Source organism: Biomphalaria glabrata, chromosome 2 (genome assembly GCF_947242115.1).
Source record: "Biomphalaria glabrata chromosome 2, xgBioGlab47.1, whole genome shotgun sequence".
NCBI lineage: Eukaryota > Metazoa > Mollusca > Gastropoda > Planorbidae > Biomphalaria > Biomphalaria glabrata.
The window spans coordinates 57,677,585-57,702,121 of NC_074712.1; the positions used below are offsets into that span (position 1 = coordinate 57,677,585).

Consider the following 24,537-nt stretch of genomic DNA (forward strand, 5'->3'; position numbering starts at 1 on the left):
TCATCATCATCAAACTCCATTTGAGTGAGGGCTTGAGAGGCTTAAATCCTCTCTTGCAAAAGCCCTGGACAGAAACCCTGCTGTCTTGCGTAGTGCATACGTCACCATACAGGTCGAGAATTTTTGGTTTCCCAGACCTGTCGAGACGGAGATCAGCAAGTCTGGGGCAGTCAAACAGAATATGAGACACGGTTTCCTCTTCTTCCCTGCAGCGGGAGCACCGTGAATCGAAATTTGGCCATAGCCGTGAGAAATATGAGCCACTGTGCTATAATAGCTTGCTCAGGCCTGGACAGCCTCCACCACAAGGAATTGCAGTCATGCGCTCCTAGACTCCACGGGTTTTTTGAGACTTGTCCCAGCACTCAAACCACTTTTCCATTTGTTTTTTGAGTTATAGCCAGTGCAGGATGAAAACTTACAGCCTGTTCAGTGGTCAGAGTTTGCCCTCCCTGGTGGGCCAAAGAGTCTGCAATAGTGTTGCCAGTTACACCAGTGTGACTTGGTACCCACTGCATTATTACAGAGGTGCCATAGCGTTGCTTTATGTTGTGTGAAGCCATAATGACAGTGTCGATATTGGGGGGGGGGGCATGGTCCAGAGCTATGCAAAGCATGTAGTACAGATTTTGAGTCAGTGACCACAATAATCTGTGTTGCCCTCAAATGTCCCTCGCGGAGTTGAGACTCAATGACCTTTAAGGCTTCACAGACTGCCATGGTCTCCTCATCAAAACTGCAAATACTACCACATAGTCCAAAGATTTTGACTCAGTAAGAGCCAAAAAAAGTCGATGTAGGCTCCATAGCCTGCTCTTCCAGAATCTATCGACCCATCAGTATATGCAAAAATAGGTTAATTCAGCCACTCACTCGTATGGACAGGGTTTAATCCACGAAAGTGGAGTGAGGCAGGAGACCTTTTTATTTTTGTAACCACCAGTTTAGAGACCGCAGATTGTAATGGCTTGACCCTTCACTAGTCTCCAGGGCGGCGGCTGATCAGTTCAGCATTAGCTATAGACCCCGACAGACACAATCTCCACACCAGACGAGCGTGCAGAGGTTATGTCAATCAGAGTTTAGCATTTCCCCCAAACCCTCACCAGCAGAACTCTGCACCAGGAGAGCGTGAGAGCCTGCTAGGAAAGTTGGAGCTCCCGCAACGTTAGCCCTTTTCGGAACATCCTGAAAGCAAAGGGTGAACTTACTCCAGTTACCAGGGGACACCACGAGGGGTTCGGCGGGCACTGTTTTGGGTCCGATGTTTTGTTCCATACAAAATAATGTACTGCTAAGTGACAGTGGAAAGTCTAATAGCCTTCGTACAATAAAAGCTATTCACCGACTGATGTTTTGGGTCCGATGTTTTGTACCATACAAAACAATGTACTGCTAAGTGACAGTGGAAAGTCTACTAGCCTTCGTACAATAAAAGCTATTCACCGACTGATGTTTTGGGTCCGATGTTTTGTACCATACAAAACAATGTACTGCTAAGTGACAGTGGAAAGTCTTCTAGCCTTCGTACAATAAAAGCTATTCACCGACTGATGTTTTGGGTCCGATGTTTTGTACCATACAAAACAATGTACTGCTAATTGACAGTGGAAAGTCTACTAGCCTTCGTACAGTAAAAGCTATTCACCGACTGATGTTTTGGGTCCGATGTTTTGTACCATACAAAACAATGTACTGCTAATTGACAGTGGAAAGTCTACTAGCCTTCGTACAGTAAAAGCTATTCACCGACTGATGTTTTGGGTCCGATGTTTTGTACCATACAAAACAATGTACTGCTAATTGACTGTGGAAAGTCTACTAGCCTTCGTACAATAAAAGCTATTCACCGACTGATGTTTTGGGTCCGATGTTTTGTACCATACAAAACAATGTACTGCTAATTGACAGTGGAAAGTCTACTAGCCTTCGTACAGTAAAAGCTATTCACCGAATGATGTTTTGGGTCCGATGTTTTGTACCATACAAAACAATGTACTGCTAAGGGACAGTGGAAACTAGATTTTCACCCAGACCTGGAACGTTATGTCGTTACACTAGTCTTAGGATTCAATAGGCACTTATAAATGCCGATCTAGACCTAGAGAGATCTATCTATAGGACTTAAAAATAGATAATATATGTATACATGACAACAGCATACGACCTAGATTTAATTATTATCGCAAGCATACACGTCCAATAATCTTCAATTCAAATGAATAGTCCGCTGACATCAGCTTTTCTAATCAAAATGCATTTTGAAACCAAAAGTGTTTGGCGTCCTTGTTAAGTGTTGTTGTTTATTTTATTTTTTGTTACATTAAATCCACTAGAGTTTAGGTTATGATTAAGCAATTTTGTATAGATCTAGATCTTTGTTGGATCGCTGAATTCGTCTAGCGGTCTAGCTATAGGTCTAGACTCTAGAACTAGATTTAGATGCATGTATTTCTAGATCTAGCAATCTAGTAGGCCTATTGCTCACTCGAGTAAACGTAAGTTAAATATAATGTAGACCTTTTTTTTTTTTTTATCTAATCGTATCAAAGAGCCTCCTATTTAGACCTTAAACATTGACATGCACTTCTTGGTCTTGGATGTCGGAATTTTTATAGCAGGCAAATTTTGAGCTTACGTTACGCATACTTCTCGATATAGATCTATAATTTAATACATTTTATTTATCTATTTAAAATATAGGATTTAAAATAGATATAGAAGTCTAATTCTGAATCTAGGAGTTACAGATAGTTATGCGAAAATTAAAGTGTTAACTGTTTGCCCTGACCTGTGCAGGCTGTGATAGACTAGATCTAGACCCCAATGTCAATATCTTATTATCTACTAGAGTCTAGAGTGACTAGACTTTACGCTTCACCATATAATGGTGATGTTTCCAATTTCTAACCAGGGAAACCTAGATCTAGGCCAATGACCTAGTAACATACAAATGACATGTTCTCTGAGAATTAAACCCATTAGTTACCCATTTTCATTTATTAAGTGTTGATCTAGATCTAGAGTCCAATTTAGTGTCTACACTTTTTAGAATTAATTTAGATCTAGACTATACTATGAAACTGTTTAACATAATAATTAAATACACCATTGGGTCAATTGCGAATATTGAGATATTATTGACTCATCTTTTTTTTTTAAGTAACGTCTGTATTATATAATATTATGACATGAAAATGACGCATGTCTTAGTCAACTTAGTGTTAATGACTTAAGCCTAAACAAAACATAAAAATACACGCTCAACTCTTTACACAAGATGTAATCACTGTAGTGTATAAAGATTTAAGATCTTTAGTTTATTTTTTTTTAAATTCAAACACTTGATCTAGAATCTAGATCTACATTCTAGATCTACCTTAGAATTTTAATTTATTTTTCATGAAAACCCGAAGATCGTAAAAATGATTGGCATAGTCATAACTGCTAGTCAAAAGTAATTGCGGGAAAATCCGTTTTTAAAATCATTACTTGCATTATTTTTTTTGTATACTTTTATTTACACAAATAGATCTAGTAAACGTATGTTAAATAATATCAAGTTATGTTAATCAAATAAATGTCTAAAGTGAGATATTAAGTAATCTACAGAATAATGAGGTCTATTCTAGAAACTGAAAGTAGACCATTTGATTGGCGAAGATGTTCTGAGAAGAAAAACGTACCCTTTTCTCACTTCCTGTGTTTCTATTTTAGGGGAAATTATTTTGTCTTATAATAATGTAGCTTAAGATATTTATTATATACAACTTCATCAGGTTTGATAGATCTAGATCTTGTCCGTAGTGAGATTAAATTACTTTGTTAGTTTACATTTTAAACAAGTAATTCATAAACATAATTTGTAAACTAGAGATCTAGATGTAATCATTTACGACTTAATCGGTTTCACCTGCAATTTACAGGTGAGAGCCTTATTTTGCCTTATTAATATATTATAGATTTCCACTGAGCTGTTCCTTGCAGACATTTTTTTTCTTTTATTGGAGCTAAGTACATTCCCAAGTCACCCCCTGCCTTTCCTATTGCCATCCATTGACTATCATATAGGATACTGTTCCATTGTTACTAATTGGTCAAATGTCTCTATTACCATAAAGTAAAATTAATCATGCAGGAGAATCTACAATGTTAACTTTTGTATTGTGCCTTGTTAAGTCTAAATAAACATGCATCAGAATCAATAATGTTAGCACCTCACCCCTCATATTGGGTATTTTTATTTTGGCATAGTCCAAAAATAAGGTGAATCACAATTTCAACTTGTGATAAAGGTTTCATCATTGCACACTTGAAAATAGTAGGCATTCATTATATATATATATATATTATATATATATATATTTTTTTTTTCTTCTAACAACTGACCAGTAATCAAGAGAAAGACAACTTAAAAACTATTCATTAAATATTTTTTTTTTACATACTTCACTTCTACAAAATTATAAATGTGCATAAGTTATTGCTGTTTATTTTTAGATGTTGTTCTTTTTTGATTTTTTAAGTTTGTTTATTCTAGTTCATTACTTTATTATTATCCTCAGAATAATTTTGATGATTTAATAGATGACTTAAAAGCAATTATAGCAAAGTCAAGTACTAAAAAAAAGAATAACGATTCAAAAACTACTAATATTGAGGTGGAAATAAGTCATGTGAAATCTGAACCGGTCAGTTTTGTCTTTTGCTTTTCTAATAAAACATTGGAGTTATCATTATCCTTAAGTATTATCAATTATAAATTATAATTCTTTATTTTAGATTGATAGATGTTTTCATAGTTGCACACATCTTGTTGATAAATTTGTAAAAATTATTACAGCTAAAAGAAGCTTCTGTTAAAAATATGGCTCCAAAGAAAAAGAAAGGTAAGTTGTGAAACAATGATCATATTTTATGGTTCAAAGGTTAGGTGTGTTATCAATTTTTTACCAAAGTTTACATTTATTCAAAACTAAACTTTAGATCAATCCATTATTAAAGATATTCTTTAAAAAAATAGACTTGAAGCTATTTAGAATGAAACATTTCTTTTATTTTATATTTCCATTATAGTGATAATTGTAATTTCATGTAATTCTACATTTTGATGTTACAATTTTTATATCTTCAACAGGTCAGATCAATAATAATGGCAGTGCCAAGCCTGCTCCCAAATTGGAGCCTAAACAGAAAGAGAGTGATTCAGACCCTGACTCTGATTCGAGTGAGGATGACACTCAGTTTGCCACTAAAATGTTTAACATGAAGCGCCAGACCACAGTTAATCCTACTCCAATAAACTCCAACATTAAACCAAGTGCACCTAAGCCTAATGCTGCTGCTCCGCCAGTAAGTATTTTGTGATTGATTTCAGTAGCCTGATGCATAATGAAAACTTCTAAACTTTACATAGATACGCAGTTACCTTAATAACTTATATGAGCTCCACTCCAGCAGTTGAAACTAGGGGTGCACCGGATAGTACTTTTTGATATCCGGCCGGAGCCGGATATAACCGGATAGTACAATTAGATATTCGGCTGGAGCCGGAGCCGGATACCTACATGACTCAAACAGCTCGTTTTACTGACGTTTTTGCAAATCTTCTATGTAACATACCTATATTCATATTATTTTGTTATTTACTTTCTTACTTTAAACTCTATCACTGATTGATAAATTAAAATGAACAGCATTTTTTTTTACAGATATGCTTATCATAAACTAATCTTTGTAACATGAGATGGTATGTGCGTATGTATTGTAAAGTAGAATGTGGGATAACTCATGCAGAATATATAAACTTATATGTAACTAATGTAAATCTTTCAAAGGAAAAGTTCACTCTTGGTTTTATAGCGTAAATCTTTCTTAAGTACAATCTTAGTTGTATAGTGGGTAGATGTTTGTGTTCATGTATTTGACACCATCAACTTGTCATTAGGCTCGTGTTTTAAAGGCCACAAACCGCTTCTGGTTTGTATCTAATACAGATAATGGCTTAGTAAATATCTTAAGTACAGCAAATTTGCAGCCGTATGCTGGCCATTAAATTTTGTACAATGCAAAACATAGCTGCTTCGGTCAAATGACTCATTCAACCAATGGGCAGTTAAACCAAAATATGATTCGGTGGTATTATCAGCTGTCCAAGTGTCCGTTGAGAAAGCGATGCTTTTAGCATCAGATAGCATTTCACGAAGCTTTGAGGAAATATTGTCGTAGATATCTGGAATAACACGTTCTGTAAAATATTTGCGATTAGGCACAGTGTATCTTTTCTCCAGTACTTGTAAAAGTCCAATAAATCCAGACTTCTCAACTACTTGGTAAGGTTCCATGTCAGTTGCAATCATCTTTGCTATGGCCAAGTAAATGCGTTTAGCATTATCACTATTAATATCCCACAATTTAGCTTTGTCTAAGACCTCTTTAATCCCTGGTTGCTGCTTGTGTGTGAGGCTTGACGAATCACTGGAGCTCGTAGACGTACTGGCACAGGCAGTGATATTACTTGATGCTGATTTCAATGCAGTCATTTCGTTGAATAAGTCTGGGTGTTTCGAGCGTAGATGACTAATCATAGTGGTGGTTGAGAAGTCTTTAGGTTTGCCTGGTTTACCACGTGACAGTACTATTTTACAAGCATTGCAAACTGCTTTAGAGTTGTCCATTGTTTTGACATTAAAGTAATGCCATATAAGTGATGACTTTTTATTAGCCATTATTCTTTTTCTCCAATTTACTAAGGGCCCTTACAAGCCACTCTTATACCCGTCGCTTGTGTAACAAAATACTTGTAGGGGTGTGTCCTGTAGTTTAGCGCTCTAATTTACATTTCTCTTCAAGTAAACAAACTTAGTGTCATCACCTAGTGACCTCTAGACAGTGTCAATATGTCTTAACAATTTGGTTTGTGGTCCAGACCCTTGATTGACAACCTATCTCATAATAAACAAACTCATACCAGATTAACCTTATAGAGATTTGGCTTGTAGTCCCGCCCCTAATAAAAATTCTACTCCAAGTAAACAAACTCAGTTCCCTCATAAGATGTGACCTCTAGAAAGTGTCAACACGCTGACATCTGGCTTAATGTGGTCAGCTGCCTATCCGTGAACTATGGACTAAACAATAACAAACCTAGTTCCCTCGTGTGACCTCTAGAGAGTGCTTACGTCCATCGTATCTGACTTGGGGTCACCTGTCAATCAATGAACTCAATGTGATGGGCTAAACAAATAAAAGGGGGAGGGAGTTGTTCATCTAGAAATATATCTGGTTACCTTAGAGGTGTGGCTCTTGTAGTCCAGCCCCCCCCCCCCCCTAATAAAGATTAACTACTTAGTAAACAAACTCAGTTCCCTCGAAAGGTGTGACCACTAGAGAGTCAATACGCTGACATTAAACCTATGTCCATCGTATTTAACTTGTGGTTACTGACCCATAATAAACTCAATGTGATGGACTAAACAAATAAAAGGGGGTGGGAGTTGTTCATCTCTACCTCTGGAGATATATCCGCACAGCTAGACAGACGTCTGGTCAGCATGACGTAGTCAAGGAATGTAGCATTTTAACATGTTAACTAACTTACTCAAAGGTCAAGACAAATTGAAAAAAGTGCCAGCCATTGCTGCTCTGTATGTAAGCGCATTTATGATGTAAAGTTTCATCTCTATTTATATTAAGTTATTAACACGCCTTGTCTTTATAATAAACGATGTTTGGTGCATATTCATAATGGCTCTATTTTTAAGCACATTATTTTGTTTTCATATAAACATTAATACATTCTATAACAGACATTAATGGAACTAGGTCCACTTTATGCATATTAAATTATGTACTTTTTACTATCCGGTTTACTATCCGGTAGTGATATCCGACCGGAGCCGAATAGCACCGGATAGTAAAAAATGCCGGATATTCGGCAGAAGCCGGAGCCGGAGGGACTATCCGGTGCACCCCTAGTTGAAACCTATTCTTTTGACAGTACATGCAAGCAATTGATTCACCATGTACAGCTTTGATAAGAGCATTTTTCCATTCAACCAGATTTCTTGTAAATAAGTTTCCATTCAACCAGTTTTCTTGTAAATAAGTTTTCCATTCAACCAGTTTTCTTGTAAATAAGTTTTCCATTCAACCAGTTTTCTTGTAAATAAGTTTTCCATTCAGCCAGTTTTTTTGTAAATAAGTTTTCCATTCAACCAGTTTTCTTGTAAATAAGTTTTCCATTCAACCAGTTTTCTTGTAAATAAGTTTTCCATTCAACCAGTTTTCTTGTAAATAAGTTTTCCATTCAACCAGTTTTCTTGTAAATAAGTTTTCCATTCAACCAGTTTTCTTGTAAATAAGTTTTCCATTCAACCAGTTTTCTTGTAAATAAGTTTTCCATTCAACCAGTTTTCTTGTAAATAAGTTTTCCATTCAGCCAGTTTTTTTGTAAATAAGTTTTCCATTCAACCAGTTTTCTTGTAAATAAGTTTTCCATTCAACCAGTTTTCTTGTAAATAAGTTTTCCATTCAACCAGTTTTCTTGTAAATAAGTTTTCCATTCAACCAGTTTTCTTGTAAATAGGTTTTCCATTCAACCAGTTTTCTTGTAAATAAGTTTTCCATTCAACCAGTTTTCTTGTAAATAAGTTTTCCATTCAGCCAGTTTTTTTGTAAATAAGTTTTCCATTCAACCAGTTTTCTTGTAAATAAGTTTTCCATTCAACCAGTTTTCTTGTAAATAAGTTTTCCATTCAACCAGTTTTCTTGTAAATAAGTTTTCCATTCAACCAGTTTTCTTGTAAATAGGTTTTCCATTCAACCAGTTTTCTTGTAAATAAGTTTTCCATTCAACCAGTTTTCTTGTAAATAAGTTTTCCATTCAGCCAGTTTTTTTGTAAATAAGTTTTCCATTCAACCAGTTTTCTTGTAAATAAGTTTTCCATTCAACCAGTTTTCTTGTAAATAAGTTTTCCATTCAACCAGTTTTCTTGTAAATAAGTTTTGCATTCAACCAGTTTTCTTGTAAATAAGTTTTGCAATAAAAAACAAAAACAAATTAACAATTTCACAAGTTGACAGATTCCAAACAAGTGTGATTATGAGATCCATTATAAATCTGTAATTTGTCAAATGGTGCTTAATAGCATTATATGAACTGCTTAATTAATAAATTAAATAAATAATTTGTATTAATTGTTCTAATATCATAACAAAAAATATCAAGCTGGTTTGATTTTAATTTTTTTTTTAATTTAAGGCCAGTGCTAAAAGTGCAGACATTACTGGAGTCGCAACAGGTCTGTACATTTTTTAACGTTTATCTATTTATTGTTCATATTTTGTTCATTTAAAATCATTTGTGGTATGATCTTTCAACTTTAAATATCAAAAATTTAAAACAATGTTTCTTTTTTTTTTTTTTAATTTTACATTTATTAATTCAGTATGTTTCATTTTAAAAAGTTTAGAAAATATGTATTCTGATGTTTATTTTCTTTTTTCAAACTGAAATCAGCCAAAGCGAAAGTAAATCCGCAGCAAAACAAACAACCAATTACTCAGATTACCTGGCCATTACAAAACTATGATTTTAAATTAGCGTGCAGAATTTGTTTTGTCAAAACAGGGGAAGGTTTAAAAGGTAATTTTTTCTTTCTTTCTCTTCCCCAAATATTTTTTTCTCCTTTTAAATTCAACAAAATTAATCTTTCAAGTTGATTAGACACTAAAAAATTTTTCTATGCAACTTATTTTATCAGTTGTTTTTTTTTATTTTATTTCTATCTTACAATTTTCATTTACCTTTTTTGAGATAAATATGTTTTCTATGCTACAATCTCAGGTTACCAGTTTCGGGAGAATTGCCCTCATAGTTGTACTCATGATGTTTTGTTAGTACGAGCCAAAAAGAGTCCTCAGCTGAATTGGCTGAAAGTTCGCCTTCGACCTGCTAACACCAGTGCTACTATGTTTGTTTTGTGTAATCAATTTAAGAATGGTGTTCCTTGTCGTATTGGGGAGAATAACTGCACTTTTGGACATAATCAAGTGGAAATTAATTTGTGGGAACTGGATCGCTCCAAGACTTTTAGTATTCAGAATTTTATATCAAATGCAGCTAGGGAAGGAATATGTAAGCAAATTGTTTTTTTGTTTTTTTTATAACTATATATAGAAACTGGTTTTTAAAGATGTAGCCTTTTTAAAAAATTCTTTTTACAGATTTATTAGAATTGTCTTGTATACTTTAATGAAAATCATTAACAATGTACTTTAAAAGCTACACTTAACTTATTAATAAGGAAAATTTTGAAGCAATTAGCTGTTTGAGCTAATCACTATATAATTAATTAAGTCTTATATTCTTGATATTGTTCATTTATCAGATTCATCAGATATTTTAGATCAGCGCTCTAACAAGCAACAAACTGTTAAAGCTCAGCCCTACATTCCTGGCCTACAAATAAACACTGGAAATAGTAAAGCTAGAGCCACACCTCCACCTCAATCTCCTCCTATGCAGGTATTTTTTTTTTTAAACTTAAAATAGGACTTTTATTTTTCACTTTGCCTTCTGGTGTGAAATTACTTAAATTTAAAATACTTAATTAAATGTTAATTTAATTACTATGTCTCTCAGAGAATTAAATTTATTATACTATTGGTGGGTAGCGATTTGTCACTCGGAACGAGATAGTCATAAGTAGAATTGAAAAAAAATGTGTTGAGATCATTCTCAGTCCACCTATGACTTAAACATTTTATCATAATTATATCTCTCCATCACCATTGTCTTGTTGCAGTTTTCTTTAATAAAACATAAATGTAGAAATAAAAAAAAACGAAGCCCACTTATGTCAGGTAACAGTTGTAATTATTGCAATCATTACTATTAATGCAAGCCAAAGCCACACAAATTTGTGGCTAACTTACAAAGTAAGACAGACCTGAGCATTTATTGAACAATAAGATATTATTTTTAACTCTATATGACTGATCTTAAAATCAATGTTATTAAGACTAAATCATTTATTGATCCTTATTGGAAATGTGAGTTATGATTACTAGCTCTTTTTCAATAAAAAAAAACATTCCACAGAAGAGAACAGAAATAACTCACAGAGAAGTTCATTGTGTGATTACACACAATCATCTTGCTCTTTTTCAGACATTTTGAATATGGATCTGTAAACATTTGAAAATTACAAGAATACTTGAACTATAATGACTTCATCTTATAATAATTAAAAGGGGTTTGGCATCACTTGAAGATGAACTATATCAGTATGATAAAATAAGAATAGTTATGCTGTTGGCTGATTTGAGATGTCTGACATCAACTCAAGCCCTTAGTGACATGAGACAAATCATTTCATCACTTAATTGAAAGCAACGTTTCTAGAACTAAAAAAATGTTTCTCATATATACTTGATTATGTTGTAGACTGTATCAGATGTCACATCATTGAAAAGTCCAACACCTTCAGCTTCAAGCACCAAAGTAGGTGGAACATCAGGCCTGTCAACATTTTCACCCCCTGTAAGTGGATCGAGTTTTTTATTTCTGTATTATTGAGAGCATTTTATTTTAATGATTTTTGTTAAAAACACTTAGAAACATTAGATGACACTTTAAAAAATTAAGAATTTCTACTTACAAAATGTGTATGAATTTCATGTGTAAAATTAAGTTTGAAATAAATATGTTATAGGATTGGAACTAATCTTTTTTTAATCTTTTTTTCCTTTTAGCCAACAACATCTGTTCCACATTACCCACATACTGCTGAATTTTTTTTCTCCGCTAATCAGCCAGCATTTTCACAGTTCACAGCTCCACCTCCAGTAAACACTTCAACTCCTAGATTTCCTCCGCAAACATTTGTTACTGCACCAAGGCCCAATCCACCACCTCCGGTTGTGCCTAATGCAGTTGTTTATCATTTAACATCTCCTATGTATCCTACGGTACCCAGGCAGACCATTCCAGTCTCAGCACCAGTCAAACCACCTGGCATGTTACAACAGCAGACATCTCCAAATAAACTTGGTCAGCCTCAAGTTAACACTGCGCTCCCCAATTTAAGCAAGCCACCGCCACGTATTGGTAAACTTCAGAACCCTCTTCCAGATTACAAATTTCGGCTTTTTTGCCCTCAGTGTTTAAACTTTGCTGGAAGGCCGTGGTACTATACCTATGACAATACACTAAACCATCTTTGTGCTCAGAGTATTCTAGCCTACTATGTGCAGGATAACTTTGGACATAGCTTCTGGGTCCAGGTGCGAGAGAGGGCCTCCCATAGAAATTTTCAGGGCTCCTACATTCTGTGCAACAGTATATACAAAAATGACATCTCACTTTGCAAGTACAAGGATAGCTGCAGCTTTGCCCACAATGGCATTGAGCAGAGGCTGTGGAAGATGGAACAGGGCGGCACTTTTGACATTGGCGAGTTCATCCATCAGAACAAACAGAACTCCCCCGTCACAGGATCTTCCAGTTTAAACTATGTGCGGTATCTCATGGAGAAGTTTGGTGGTTATTTCAGATTTATATGTAGGGATTGCTTCTTTGCTCCCCACCCTATGATAAGCAGCCAAGGGGAAGGGAATTTTTGCACTGGATCCCAGCATCATCAGTGGGCCAAGTGCAAGATCATTGCACATGTCTTAAATGGGAACTATACTCCTATTGACCAATCCAAGTTCCATTATGAAGGTGCTTTTTATCTGATGTGCAGACATATGCAGTTCTGCAGGCTTTGGCTAGAGAATAAGTAAGTATTTCCCCACTTATGATGTATTTGACTTCCTTCAATCTTTTAGAAACTATAAATACCAGATTTCTCTGAATGCATGGACTTTTTTTTTATTGATAATGTATTTGTGGCTAAATTTGAAGAACTTTAGAAGAGCTTGAAGTATTCAAATTTTAATAATATATTATAGAAAAAAGTTAGGTTTCAAAAGCGTTGTAATTTTTGTTCCTTGTGGTTTCAAAAGTGTTTTAATTTTATTCCTAATAAAGAAGCATTTCCATAAAATATTAAATTTAAAAAAAAGTTTTTAGTTTTAGTTTGGTTTTTATATAAGTACTTTTTAACACTTCACTTTCGAGAAGCAAAATAATACCAATTTTTAGCCCATAGTCACATTTTATTGAATGTTTAATTATGAGATAAACAAGCAGCTTTTCCTGTACTTTCAGATGTAACTATGCACATAGTTTGATAGAGAAAGCAGTCTGGATGATGGAGAGAGACATAAGGCTGACAAGGGAGGAACTAGTGTTGCATAGCTCTCAGTTGTACCAGATCTCCCAGGTTGGTCACGCCACATTGTCTTAGCTTATCACATTTTTTTTTCTTATAAAAGTTTTGATTAAAAAGCTTGTTCAGAAAAACGTTATTGAAGATAAATGTTTTGTGTGTGTCTTTTTGTTGTTGTTGTTTTTGATTATCTAAATTAGAAATAATGTCATATTTTTTAAATTGGATTTTTAGGGTATTTGGCATGAGCACATTATTTTATTGTTTAAATTATGGCCTCCTTAAGTCGCGAAGCGACTATGGATCATCTCATGGAAATGAGATAAATTCCTGGGCATTAGCTGTGGTCGAATGATGTCGCCCAAACATAAGTTCTCCCCTCTTCATGCAGCTGATGTATCCAAAGGTGCCGATACAGTTTGGGGTCAGCCACTTCGCAGGTTCTGCCAGGGTGTAGCACTGGGTGCTGCAAACTGTCTTAGGGTCGCCATCTCCTGATTTTTCCTCAGGGTTGACTCCAGCGAAACTGTTCTCACTAAAAGGAGAAGGGGCAAAGGCGAGTAACTGGCGCCTTAACCAGTAAGCTTCAGGCAGGAGGGGCTCGTTAGCCATGGCTGGCTACCCACCTAGGAGAAGGAAAACTCTGAATTCAAACCTCTGTAGTTTAAATAATTGTCTTAATAAATGGTTATAAAAAATTGCTCAGGTTTTGTGTTTTTTTTAGTAGAGTTCAATGATTTTTACATAATTGTTTCAGTATACTCCTTCAGCACCAACTCACAACCCAACGGAAGGTAAGAGCTGGCTACCGCCTACTGCTGCTGCACTTAATATAGAGGTCAACAAGCGTCCAGAAAATTCTGCTGGAGCTTTTATAGGAGGTACATCCATTAATTTGGTTGAATACTGCAGGATATGTTGGTCCAAAGGGCAGAAGTCACCAGAGGATGGCAAGAAAGATAAATGTACACGTGGCCACAGTAATTTCAAGGTATGCACCAGAAAAAAAATATTAATACATAACAGTTTCTCTTTAAAATATACACTTTTTATTCTACAAATCTGTTGACATCAAAAGAAAAGCTTTTAAAAGAAATGATGATTTTAGTATACATTTAGTTCTATGACATTTTGTTAAATCTCAGCATTTTTAGACAACTAAAGATAATGCAATAGGAATTCTATGTATTTCAAACTTCAAGAATAAGCTATACAAGTCAAGCAGGTTCACATCTTAATGCAAGGCTTGATTTGCTCTTACAAAAGCAAAACATTAACAATTTTAGATCTAGATGATCATGTATATGATTGTATATACATGTAAATATTGGGGGAGTGGCTACTAGATATTTTATCTAAGAATATATATCTAGATCTTTATTCTACACTAATTAAATCAAATATGACACATGGTAAGCACACACAAAAAAAAGAAGTGCTATACAAGATAAACATAACTTTGGGCATGAGCTGCATATGACATTACCGTAAAACATTTTTTTGACATAACTATGTTAGTTACCAAAAATACAAAATAATTATCTCCCTTTCATTTATATTTACCTTCTTACATAAACAAACCATATAATATGATATGCCTTTTATGTTTATGTATTGCTTTAGAAATGAGTGCATTTGTATAGGAAAAACAAATTGAATATTTAATTAAAAAAAAAAAAAAGGGTTGGGGTTCATTTTCAGAAGTAGACATTGCATTTAAACTTAGCAAGCTAAATAATATGATGAAATTGGATTTTCCATAGCTATACTAGTTTTTGAGATTTAATAAACATGACAGACAGACTACACAAAATTAATAGCGGTTTTTCCCCTTATTGGGGCAGCTAAAAGGAACTCTGTATATAATTTCCATTTTAGGTATAAGTAATGTCTAAGATTTAAATAAGATTTATAATTCTTTCAAGAAATATCTGTATGTTCCTTAGCAAAATTTCAAAAAAAAAAAATGTTATAATTGTTTAATTTTAAGAATGTAAGGTGTAGGTTGAAGGTGCTTGTTAAAAAAAAAGTTTTACATTTGGTAGAAAGAGTGTATCTAAATTTTATGCTGCCAAAACCTAATGGTTTGCTTTGCCCTTTAAGTCTGGAATAGCAGGTGTCATAAATGTATACTTATCTCCTGTACCATTCTTATTTACAGAGCTTATATCAACTCATTCTGTCTGGGTGGAGTCTTCTCCAAATTTTCATTCTAGGAGAAACTTTGTACAAATATTAATTATCCATAATTGATTAATTGTTATTTATAGAATGTACTTAGCTAAGGGGAAATAAACCCTGTGTAGTGAATTAAAAAAAGGTGTTTGGCTATAAATGTGAAACTATAGACTTTTTTTTTTAGACTAGATTCCTTTTATTTTTATAAGTACTTGAATAGCTCAGTGGCTAACACATCAGGTTTCCATCATGGAGGCTTGAGACTTTGTTCAAATTCAAACTCTAGCAACTTTTGTTGTTTTTATTTTAATTGCTTTTGAAAAAGCAGCATGGAAACCTTCCCCCTTGTGACCACCCATCCTTCAACTGGTCCACAAAAGTGATTGGGCACTGAACATTCTATTAGCATGAAAGTTGTGCTAAACAAAAACAATTAATACAAATATTTCCAATCCCACAAATGTATTGTTAGTCTAGATCTAAAAAAAAATAATTGCTGCAATGTCACTCAATATAAGCTTTATTCATAAAAAAGTTTTTTTGTTTCATATTTTACTTGTTATTTTGCTCTAATTGTCCTAAATTTTAAAATGAGATCCTCCAGAGCAAGTAAATTTTTTTTTTTTTGTTTCTGCCAGCTGAACAGTGTGTTTGTGGCATTGCCAGCAGGTAAAGAAGTCCGCACATACCCCTCTGAACTTCCTCTTGGAATGAAGCTTATTCTTTGTAACCTCCATCCTAAGTGCACAAGACAAGTGTGCAGACATCCCCATGGGGAACATGAACTGGAAGTATGGACTTACATGATGAAGCATAAAAGTAATGTGTATCATCTTATTAACGATCATATTCAAGAAACTGATAGAAATATTTAACTTGTTTCAACTCTTCATTGGCGTTAATAGAAATATTTAACAGTTTCAATTCTCCTTTGGTGTTAGTAGAAATATTTAACAGTTTCAATTCTCCTTTGGCGTTAGTAGAAATATTTAACAGTTTCAATTCTCCTTTGGCATTAGTAGAAATATTTAACAGTTTCAATTCTCCTTTTGGCGTTAGTAGAAATATTTTACAGTTTCAATTCTCCTTTGGCGTTAGTAGAAATATTTAACAGTTTCAATTCTCCTTTGGCGTTAGTAGAAATATTTAACAGTTTCAATTCTCCTTTTGGCAGTAGAAATATTTAACAGTTTCAATTCTCCTTTTGGCGTTAGTAGAAATATTTAACAGTTTCAATTCTCCTTTGGCGTTAGTAGAAATATTTAACAGTTTCAATTCTCCTTTGGCGTTAGTAGAAATATTTAACAGTTTCAATTCTCCTTTTGGCGTTAGTAGAAATATTTAACAGTTTCAATTCTCCTTTGGCGTTAGTAGAAATATTTAACAGTTTCAATTCTCCTTTGGCGTTAGTAGAAATATTTAACAGTTTCAATTCTCCTTTTGGCAGTAGAAATATTTAACAGTTTCAATTTTTCATTGGCGTTAGTAGAAATATTTAACAGTTTCAATTCTCCTTTGGCGTTTGTAGAAATATTTAACAGTTTCAATTCTCCTTTGGCGTTAGTAGAAATATTTAACAGTTTCAATTCTCCTATGGCGTTAGTGTCATTAAGTCTACTGCAAACCTTTGATTATATTTTAAGAATTTAATTGATATGAAAAAGTGGTAGTTATTGTATACTTTTGAATGACTACAGTCTCTATTAGTGTTATGATTATGGATTTTGATCATTAATGTTCTCAGTACAAATTTAATATACAGAATCTTTTTCACCATATTGATATTATATTTTATTGAAATATTCTAATTGCTTCTTAATACATGACTAACAATCTTTAACTCTTAACATTTTCTTACAGTTAAAAATCTGCGTGAAATGTGTGAGATTAGTCAGAATATGCAAAAGAGCAAGACAAGGGACATTAGCATGGGCGAGTCGGTGGTTAGCATTAGTGAAAAACAGGAGCCGTTCTCACGCTTGATCCAAGCCCGGCCTACAAGCAAGATTATAGCGCCAGGTGACCTGGTGATCAGTGAGCACTACTGCCAATACTGTGGCGTCAGCTGCAACAGCACGAGGCAGTGGGATGAGCATTGCATGAGTGAGAAGCATGTGGAGAATGTCAACTCTGATAAGGAACACCAGTGGAACTACAGGCAGCCTCCATGGGGTCAAGGAAACAACCTGGCACTTTGTGCTAAGTATGTTATAAGCACTTTTGTGCTCAGTATGTTATTAGCACTTTGTGCTCACTATGTTATTAGCACTTTTGTGCTAAATATGTTACTAGCACTTTGTGTAAGTATTACAATTTCTGAGATTAATAGAATTGTTCTTTTTCTCAAACATTCTATTTCAATAGAAAAGAAAAAAAAATCATTTGATATTTTGATACCTTTTCTAATTACAAGATTCATTCCTTTTTTATATGGCACTTTTAATGTTTACAGATCCTTTATTCTGCTTGCAAACTTTTCATGGGAATTGGAACATAGGTGGACAATGACAAAGCCATATCCAAAATGGCTCTAATGGATTTCCTAGAAATTTGACAGTTTATTTAAATCCTTGAGAAAATAAATTCTAGCTAATTGGTCACACAGAAAAAACTATGGTTTAATAATGTGAAAATTAAATTTGGTATATATAAATTCTATATCTTAAACACACATATACGTCAGTGGGTATTCCTGCATGTATTCAATAATTAAAGAGTTAAATAAATAAATAGACGTTCCTTTTTGCGCACTGTCTTCTAAGTCTGAATCTATAGGCCCATAGTTAGAATTTTACAAAAAATACTTTTTTTATGTTACTTGTTCTTTTCATATTCTTCTTTCATAGGACATTTTTTTTATTTTGGTATAATTTTCTCTCACTGACATTGGTACAATAAGCATCAATAAATTAGATCATGCTGTCTTATGCTCTAGCCCCATTCTGTTGGGATTTTATTTTTTTTGTTATAGACCTAAACATTTATGGGAGAATGTGCCACTATTATAAATAAATTTAATCATTTTAAATTAAAGTGTACATTCACTAAAGGCTGGTGATTTGCTTTCTTTTGGCTGTTGAAAATAACAAGAGCTTTTCCTTCTTGATTTTCATCCTAGCTACCTGGTCATATCAACATTTCCTTCAAACCTAATTTCTGAAGCTAGTCTTAGGGAAAGAGCAATCTACAATCTTCCAACTATGAACTGGATACACCTTTAAATTATCCCCTTTAAAGAAATCCCACTTACTCACCCCACTGTAGACACTGCGCCCAAACTTATGAAACTCTGAATCATGTCCCATTTTAATTGGCCTTGGCCAGACGCCACTATCACTACAGCCCAACAAAAAGCAACACTCTGTATGGCAGCCACCACAACCTTTACATCATCTGCCCCATAGATGGCTAGATCTGAAAGGGGGTATTGTACTTTTTACTTTTTTACATGGCTTTGCCTTATCTGTCAACCTTAAAATTAATTTCACTTTCCCTAGCAAGCTGTTATTGGATAAAATCGCTGGTCCTTAGCAGACTCTCCTTCTTTCTCTTTCCAGCTTAAGAACTCGTATTTCTATTGTTCTTTTCTTTTATGCCTTAATATAGTGAGATGAAAAAAATTCATGAGGAAGTTTTTGTTTTCCAGGCATATTCATGATCAGTCGTGTCAGTACTCTCATGTGCCAGACATGTACAATCTGTGTGTCTACGCTCACAGTCAGGAGGAGCTGGATGAGTGGCAAGAGAGGTATGAGTGGCGGCAGTACAAGAGGGTCATTGCCCGTGAGAGACACATGTTCTCTTACACAGAATCCCTTTTGGAAGATTACTATAGCCAGGACAATAGTGTTAATGTGGTAAGTATTGTACATATAATTATGTTTTACAGTTAAGATGTTGAGTCTCCCTACTTCTGTTACTAACTACTGTGGGCTAGGCCTTAAACTGACATCAGTGTCAATGTTATGTTAATAGTTGAAGTGAAATTTTAGCCCTTATAATACCTGAATTCAAAATACCTGAATTCAAAATACCTGAATTCAAAATACCTGAATTCAAAATACTGGAATTAAAAATACCTGAATTCAAAATACTTGAATTCAATTCAAGAAGCAATTTTCTCTTCTCTGTTTCTCTATTGTGTCCCATGGTGCACAATATTGCGCCTAATGACAGTGTGCATTGCAGGGTCATAACAATATGCACAATATTTTGTGCTGTTTAGGTTCTCCAAACTAAAATAGTTAATCCCACATCATTGTTATTGCATGTTCACCTTAAGGTCAACTTCTACGACAGTAAACATTCCATCAAGTACTAAAAGCGCTGTAATATGTTAAGAGATTCCAATAAAATGGAAGTAAAGAAATGTCTAGTTCTTATTTCATGGGTGCAGTGACATTTTAATCAGGATAGAAATATTTGGCCTAGACACTGAATAAAATCTTTTAATCTCCAAATTTTTGAAAAATATCATAGTTGTCACGTTTCCTTTTATTAAAATTATATTCAGTCAACATTGATATGCTTTTTGTGCTATTGTATGTTTGAAAAAGATGGTCACAAAATGCTGAGGCTGAATGAATTCAGGCCATTAAGAGCAAATGCTCTAGAAGACTGCAGGTTATAAGAATTAGGTGAATCCAACAAAGGAGATTCTGATTGTCATGCTACAAGTTTGGACTTGAAAACAGGAGAAACTTCTCATTACTGTGAAATGACTGAGCGTAAACTGGGATGATTTTGACCCAAGGCCTAAATGGCCAGTGCCAGAAAAAAAGCTATTTGACAATGTGAAGGACTAGACTTGTCTCTTGATAAACTAAGTTGGAGAGCTTCTAAGCTAAAGAATTGTGGAAATTAGATGTTTCACACCATCAAAGCATCTCCACAACTTTACTAATATGATCTGTACAGACTGAATTTATATTTCAATTATTCATGATTAACTCAATAATAAATGAGGTTGTTGGCTTTGTTTCTAAAATGATTAATAAATCTTTGGAAAATGTTTCATATATATAACAAAATTGTTTTTTTACGCTGTGTTATGAAATAAAACAACAACCTCATAATTTACCTGGTGCTACATTTGAAATAGGTGCATTCTATGTTTTTAAATAATAAAAGCTGTTTCCCTTTATACTACAGATGTCAGAGAATCTGCCTGGAGTCATAGTTATATGTGGTGAGGATCTTAAGTTATTTAAGAGTGAAAAGAATGCCATCTTCACCTGGACATTTCACATTTACACAGAGGTAGCTGTTTTCAACTCTTAAAATTAAGTCAAAAACTCATTAATGCACTGAAACATAAAGCTTGTATATTTGTAAAGAACAACTAGGATCATTTCTTATTATATAGTTTGAATAACAATGTTCTTTTAAATTAGTGAGTTTTGATTAATGTTTTATGATTGCAATAAATATTAATTTGAACTAAAGTAGTACCTGCTATTACTTAGTATCTCAGATTCTTTTCAGTTAGTAAAATGTGCATTATTGTTAGTAAATCATTTATTATTTGATACATTAAATACATGTTTTGCTTTGCATACCTTTTGTCCTAAAAATGAAATATGAATGTTTGTCTGTCTCAACTATAGAAACAGTTGCACAAGGTGGCACTGCTGCATAACAAGGACAGACTTCACTTCTCACTGATAGGTACCAGCAACTCTCATCCACAAGTAGCATCAGGAGATACATTTTTGTCAACTGATGAGTTAGGAAGAGCTTACTATGTAGTCAGTGTAAGTCAACAAAAAGTCTTTATGTTGAGCTCAGCGATAGTTACTTTGTAGCTCTTTACAAGCTAGGTATTTATAAAAGGTTGGTTTCCTTCAGGAGACACAAGTCTCCAATGTGTATCTTGATTCTCTATCACAGGTTCACTTCACTGCCAGCATGTTTGGCTCATTCATCCAGTGGGTTGTCTTTGACTTTGGCTCTCGCCCAGTGTTGGTTAGGAAACTTGCAGTGGAGATTGGAGCAACCCTGCAGCAAGAAAAGGTTGGGGCCTCACTGTTCTACATTAGTAAACTTAGATAGATAGTTACTACAAGACATTGAGATCCTTTTGGTCAAGTCAAACACATAATGTAAACAAAGGAGGGGAAAAAAGTATGTTTTCTATTTGTTTTGCTTCAATTGGCTTGCAGCTAGCCAACTTAAAGAGTGAGTCACTTTACACCACTGACTGAGTTGGTTTACTTCCATATTCAAGTTTACATTTTTGTTAGCTCACCAAGGGGGGATCAACATTCTTTTTGTGAAAGTATCTGTGGTTTTTACTGTTTATTTTAAAATGCAAGTACATTTTATCTAATCAGGTGCGTGAGCTGAGAGAAAACCTCTCCTTTGACCGCTGGACCAGCCAGAACAAAATTATTGTCCGCCAGTCTGACCCTAGTCTAGATGATTTTACTGAGAAGCTGCTTCTAAAGTACAAAGAGCCTGTGTCCTCTGAGGATGTGGTGACTCTAGACAGCATCACTGAGCTGAACCAACACAACTATATCCACAAGATGCATAAACTCTTAGAGCTGGAGGAAATCACCAGACATCACATTATCTCCAGGTAAACTTCAAGGAACTTTGTTCACATTATCTCTAGGTAAACTTCAAGGAACTTTGTTCACATTATCTCTAGGTAAACTTCAAGGAACTTTGTTCACATTATCTCTAGGTAAACTTCAAGGAACTTTGTTCACATTATCTCTAGGTAAACTTCAAGGAACTTTGTTCACATTATCTCTAGGTAAACTTCAAGGAACTTAGTTTTTTTTTATTCTAAAAAAAAAAAGCTTTTATTAAACGTTTTTATAAAAATAACCTTTTCTCTATGTTTAAATCATCTTTGATACACAAAAAGAAAGATTGTTTTTATTTATTAAATGTCTTTGCTATTACCAATTATGTAAGACATATCTAGAATTACACAAATGTCAAAATGTTTCTTTCTTACAACAGTTACAATTTAGTGTCTGAAGTGTCTGTTGCAAAAACAATTGATGAGCCTGGAAACTTTATCATTGCCGCAAATGGGGATTTGTTTCTAAAAGTGAATTTGACAGAGAACTTGACTGAAGACACATTAGCAGGAAAACTTGTCCTCTCTAGCGTTAGAACTGTTTTATTAGCCAAAGAAGGAAATACTTCCAAGAAGGTGACATTCTTTTACTTCAAACTCATGTAATATCTGTTCACTTTTTTTTCTTGTATTTGGTTGAATGAGCTTCATATTCTCATGGTCTTCATCAGACTGAACTTTTAAGTACACACAAAGGAAGCTTCCTGTTTCAATGTTACATGAATTAGCTACTCATTGCTCAAGAAAACTGTTCAAACTTGTTATATTTCAGTTATGTTTCATTGTCGTTTTTAGTTTTGTGTGCCTTGTAAACTCTCTGTGTTTCCCAAGATAATGTCGTAAGACACTTGTATTAAAAGTCTATGACCCATTCTTGCATTTGCTTTGATGTATTCGACAATAATTAACATGGTTGATATTAATTTCAATAAGGTAAACTTTTTTTTTTTTCAGGTCTTTGAAGCCTTCATTGTGGGTGAGAGCAACTATAACTATGATGGGCGTTGTAAAGATTACATCTATCTCATTGTTAACGCTGAAACATCCAGTCAGCTAGGCTTGACAGTTGACTCAAAGCCCACTTTAGAAATTCAGTTCCAGATGGATCGCAAGTTCTTCTGCCGAATGCATTATGCTTTGGACAGTTTACAGACCACGGACGTTCTCTTCCCAGACATAGTTAAATTCAAACCAGGTCCCAGTGAGATCTCATTTTCTATGAAGATTAGGTATGTTGAGTTGTTGCTGATGTGTTTTTAGAGCCTATGTTTGTTTTTAAATGAACTATTTAGTCATATCTATTGACTACAAGAAAGTATTTAGTTTTTTAAGTTTCACCATACATAATTTTTATTTCCTAATGAAATCTATTCTACTGAAGAATGATGCAAAAAAAAACCCATACATTTATTGTATCTACATTTTTTTTTCTTTCTGCATTGGGGCAGCCACTTTGTGAGCTAGTTGATGAATATATTCTTTATAATCTTTGTGCAGTACACGTTTGTCAAACTGTTTTTATTGAATACAATTCTCCACATATAAAAAAAAATAATTTTCCTATCTTTTACTTAGTCATTTCTAAAGTTTAACTCTAGCCCAATTTTTCTCTTCATTGACTTTGTCATAGGTGCTTCTCTATTTTGTTGTAATTGATTGCATTGTCCAGGTCCAATGTACTGAATGAAGACCAGATGACCGCTGTAAGACATATAGTTGTTGAAAGAGAAGGATACACACCCCCATTCATCATGTATGGACCCTTTGGTACTGGCAAAACTGAAACCCTTGCTCAGGCCACCATGACACTGCTCAGAGAAAGACCCAATGTTAGAATTCTCATCTGCACCCAGTCAAACAGGTTTTAATTTTTTTTTTTTTATTATTGTAAAATAATTATACATATGAGATATTATAAAACTTCGTCTTCTTTGTTCTCGTTCTCAATTTACATGTCGGGGAGTTCAGATTAGTAATTCTATCTGAGATGAACCATGCAGTGGTTTCCAGATCAGGCAGTTCTCCATATAGTTTTGGTTCTATAGGAGGGTTTTGGGGCCAGAGTCTTGTTCGGGCCTCTTGTTATAGTATGCAGCTTTGAAGGACATGGTCTGCATTTTCTGGTGATTCTCCACAAGGGCAGGTTTCACTCGTCCCGACTTTAAGCTTCCGGAACATATATTGTCTAATTCTGTTGTGTCCGGTTCTGAGTCAAAAAATTATGTTTTGGTCTTGTCGAGATAGCTTATAATAGGTGTCCTTTTTCTTGTAATTGGGATATGAGCTGGTTCAATTGTCATTTATTGATAAAACAAAATGAGAGGTTTTTCTATATTACTGTGAGTTATAGTATTCTTGAATAATCGCATGATTCAGGAAACTTAAAATATTTGATTAGTTCTATAGCATACATTGTAGAAGGGTCTTTTCATTTGTAGTCCGTTTTTACTTTCTCCAACTCTGATGTTTGGTAACTCTTAGGTTTGAGTT

General features: G+C 34.2%; 2 protein-coding genes across 6 annotated transcripts in view; one reads left to right on the top strand and one right to left on the bottom strand.

Annotated features, from left to right (window-relative positions):
* Positions 1-2,809, bottom strand: part of LOC106052772 (uncharacterized) — a 26,792-nt gene extending 23,983 nt beyond the window's left edge. The window contains exon 1 of the mRNA XM_056021631.1: positions 2,792-2,809. The gene's annotated coding sequence lies outside the window, so the exon portion shown is untranslated. The remainder of the gene's footprint in view (positions 1-2,791) is intronic.
* LOC106052771 (helicase with zinc finger domain 2-like) overlaps positions 1-24,537 on the top strand; it is a 68,187-nt gene that overhangs the window by 7,281 nt on the left and 36,369 nt on the right. For 2 of the 5 annotated variants that reach the window (XM_013208209.2, XM_056021628.1), the window contains exons 7-27: positions 4,566-4,691; positions 4,844-4,889; positions 5,138-5,352; positions 9,263-9,302; positions 9,521-9,646; positions 9,848-10,138; positions 10,392-10,528; positions 11,450-11,545; positions 11,758-12,785; positions 13,217-13,331; positions 14,035-14,268; positions 16,094-16,274; positions 17,316-17,658; positions 19,102-19,312; positions 20,607-20,714; positions 21,062-21,208; positions 21,345-21,467; positions 21,788-22,035; positions 22,428-22,623; positions 23,002-23,276; positions 23,717-23,908. In XM_013208209.2, coding sequence (XP_013063663.2) covers positions 4,566-4,691; positions 4,844-4,889; positions 5,138-5,352; positions 9,263-9,302; positions 9,521-9,646; positions 9,848-10,138; positions 10,392-10,528; positions 11,450-11,545; positions 11,758-12,785; positions 13,217-13,331; positions 14,035-14,268; positions 16,094-16,274; positions 17,316-17,658; positions 19,102-19,312; positions 20,607-20,714; positions 21,062-21,208; positions 21,345-21,467; positions 21,788-22,035; positions 22,428-22,623; positions 23,002-23,276; positions 23,717-23,908 — 4,478 coding nt within the window. Of the gene's footprint in view, positions 1-2,315; positions 2,499-3,601; positions 3,683-3,785; positions 3,927-4,565; positions 4,692-4,843; positions 4,890-5,137; positions 5,353-9,262; positions 9,303-9,520; positions 9,647-9,847; positions 10,139-10,391; positions 10,529-11,449; positions 11,546-11,757; positions 12,786-13,216; positions 13,332-14,034; positions 14,269-16,093; positions 16,275-17,315; positions 17,659-19,101; positions 19,313-20,606; positions 20,715-21,061; positions 21,209-21,344; positions 21,468-21,787; positions 22,036-22,427; positions 22,624-23,001; positions 23,277-23,716; positions 23,909-24,537 lie in introns of those variants that run through there. The other 3 variants (XM_013208212.2, XM_013208210.2, XM_013208211.2) reach the window with 3 other exon arrangements.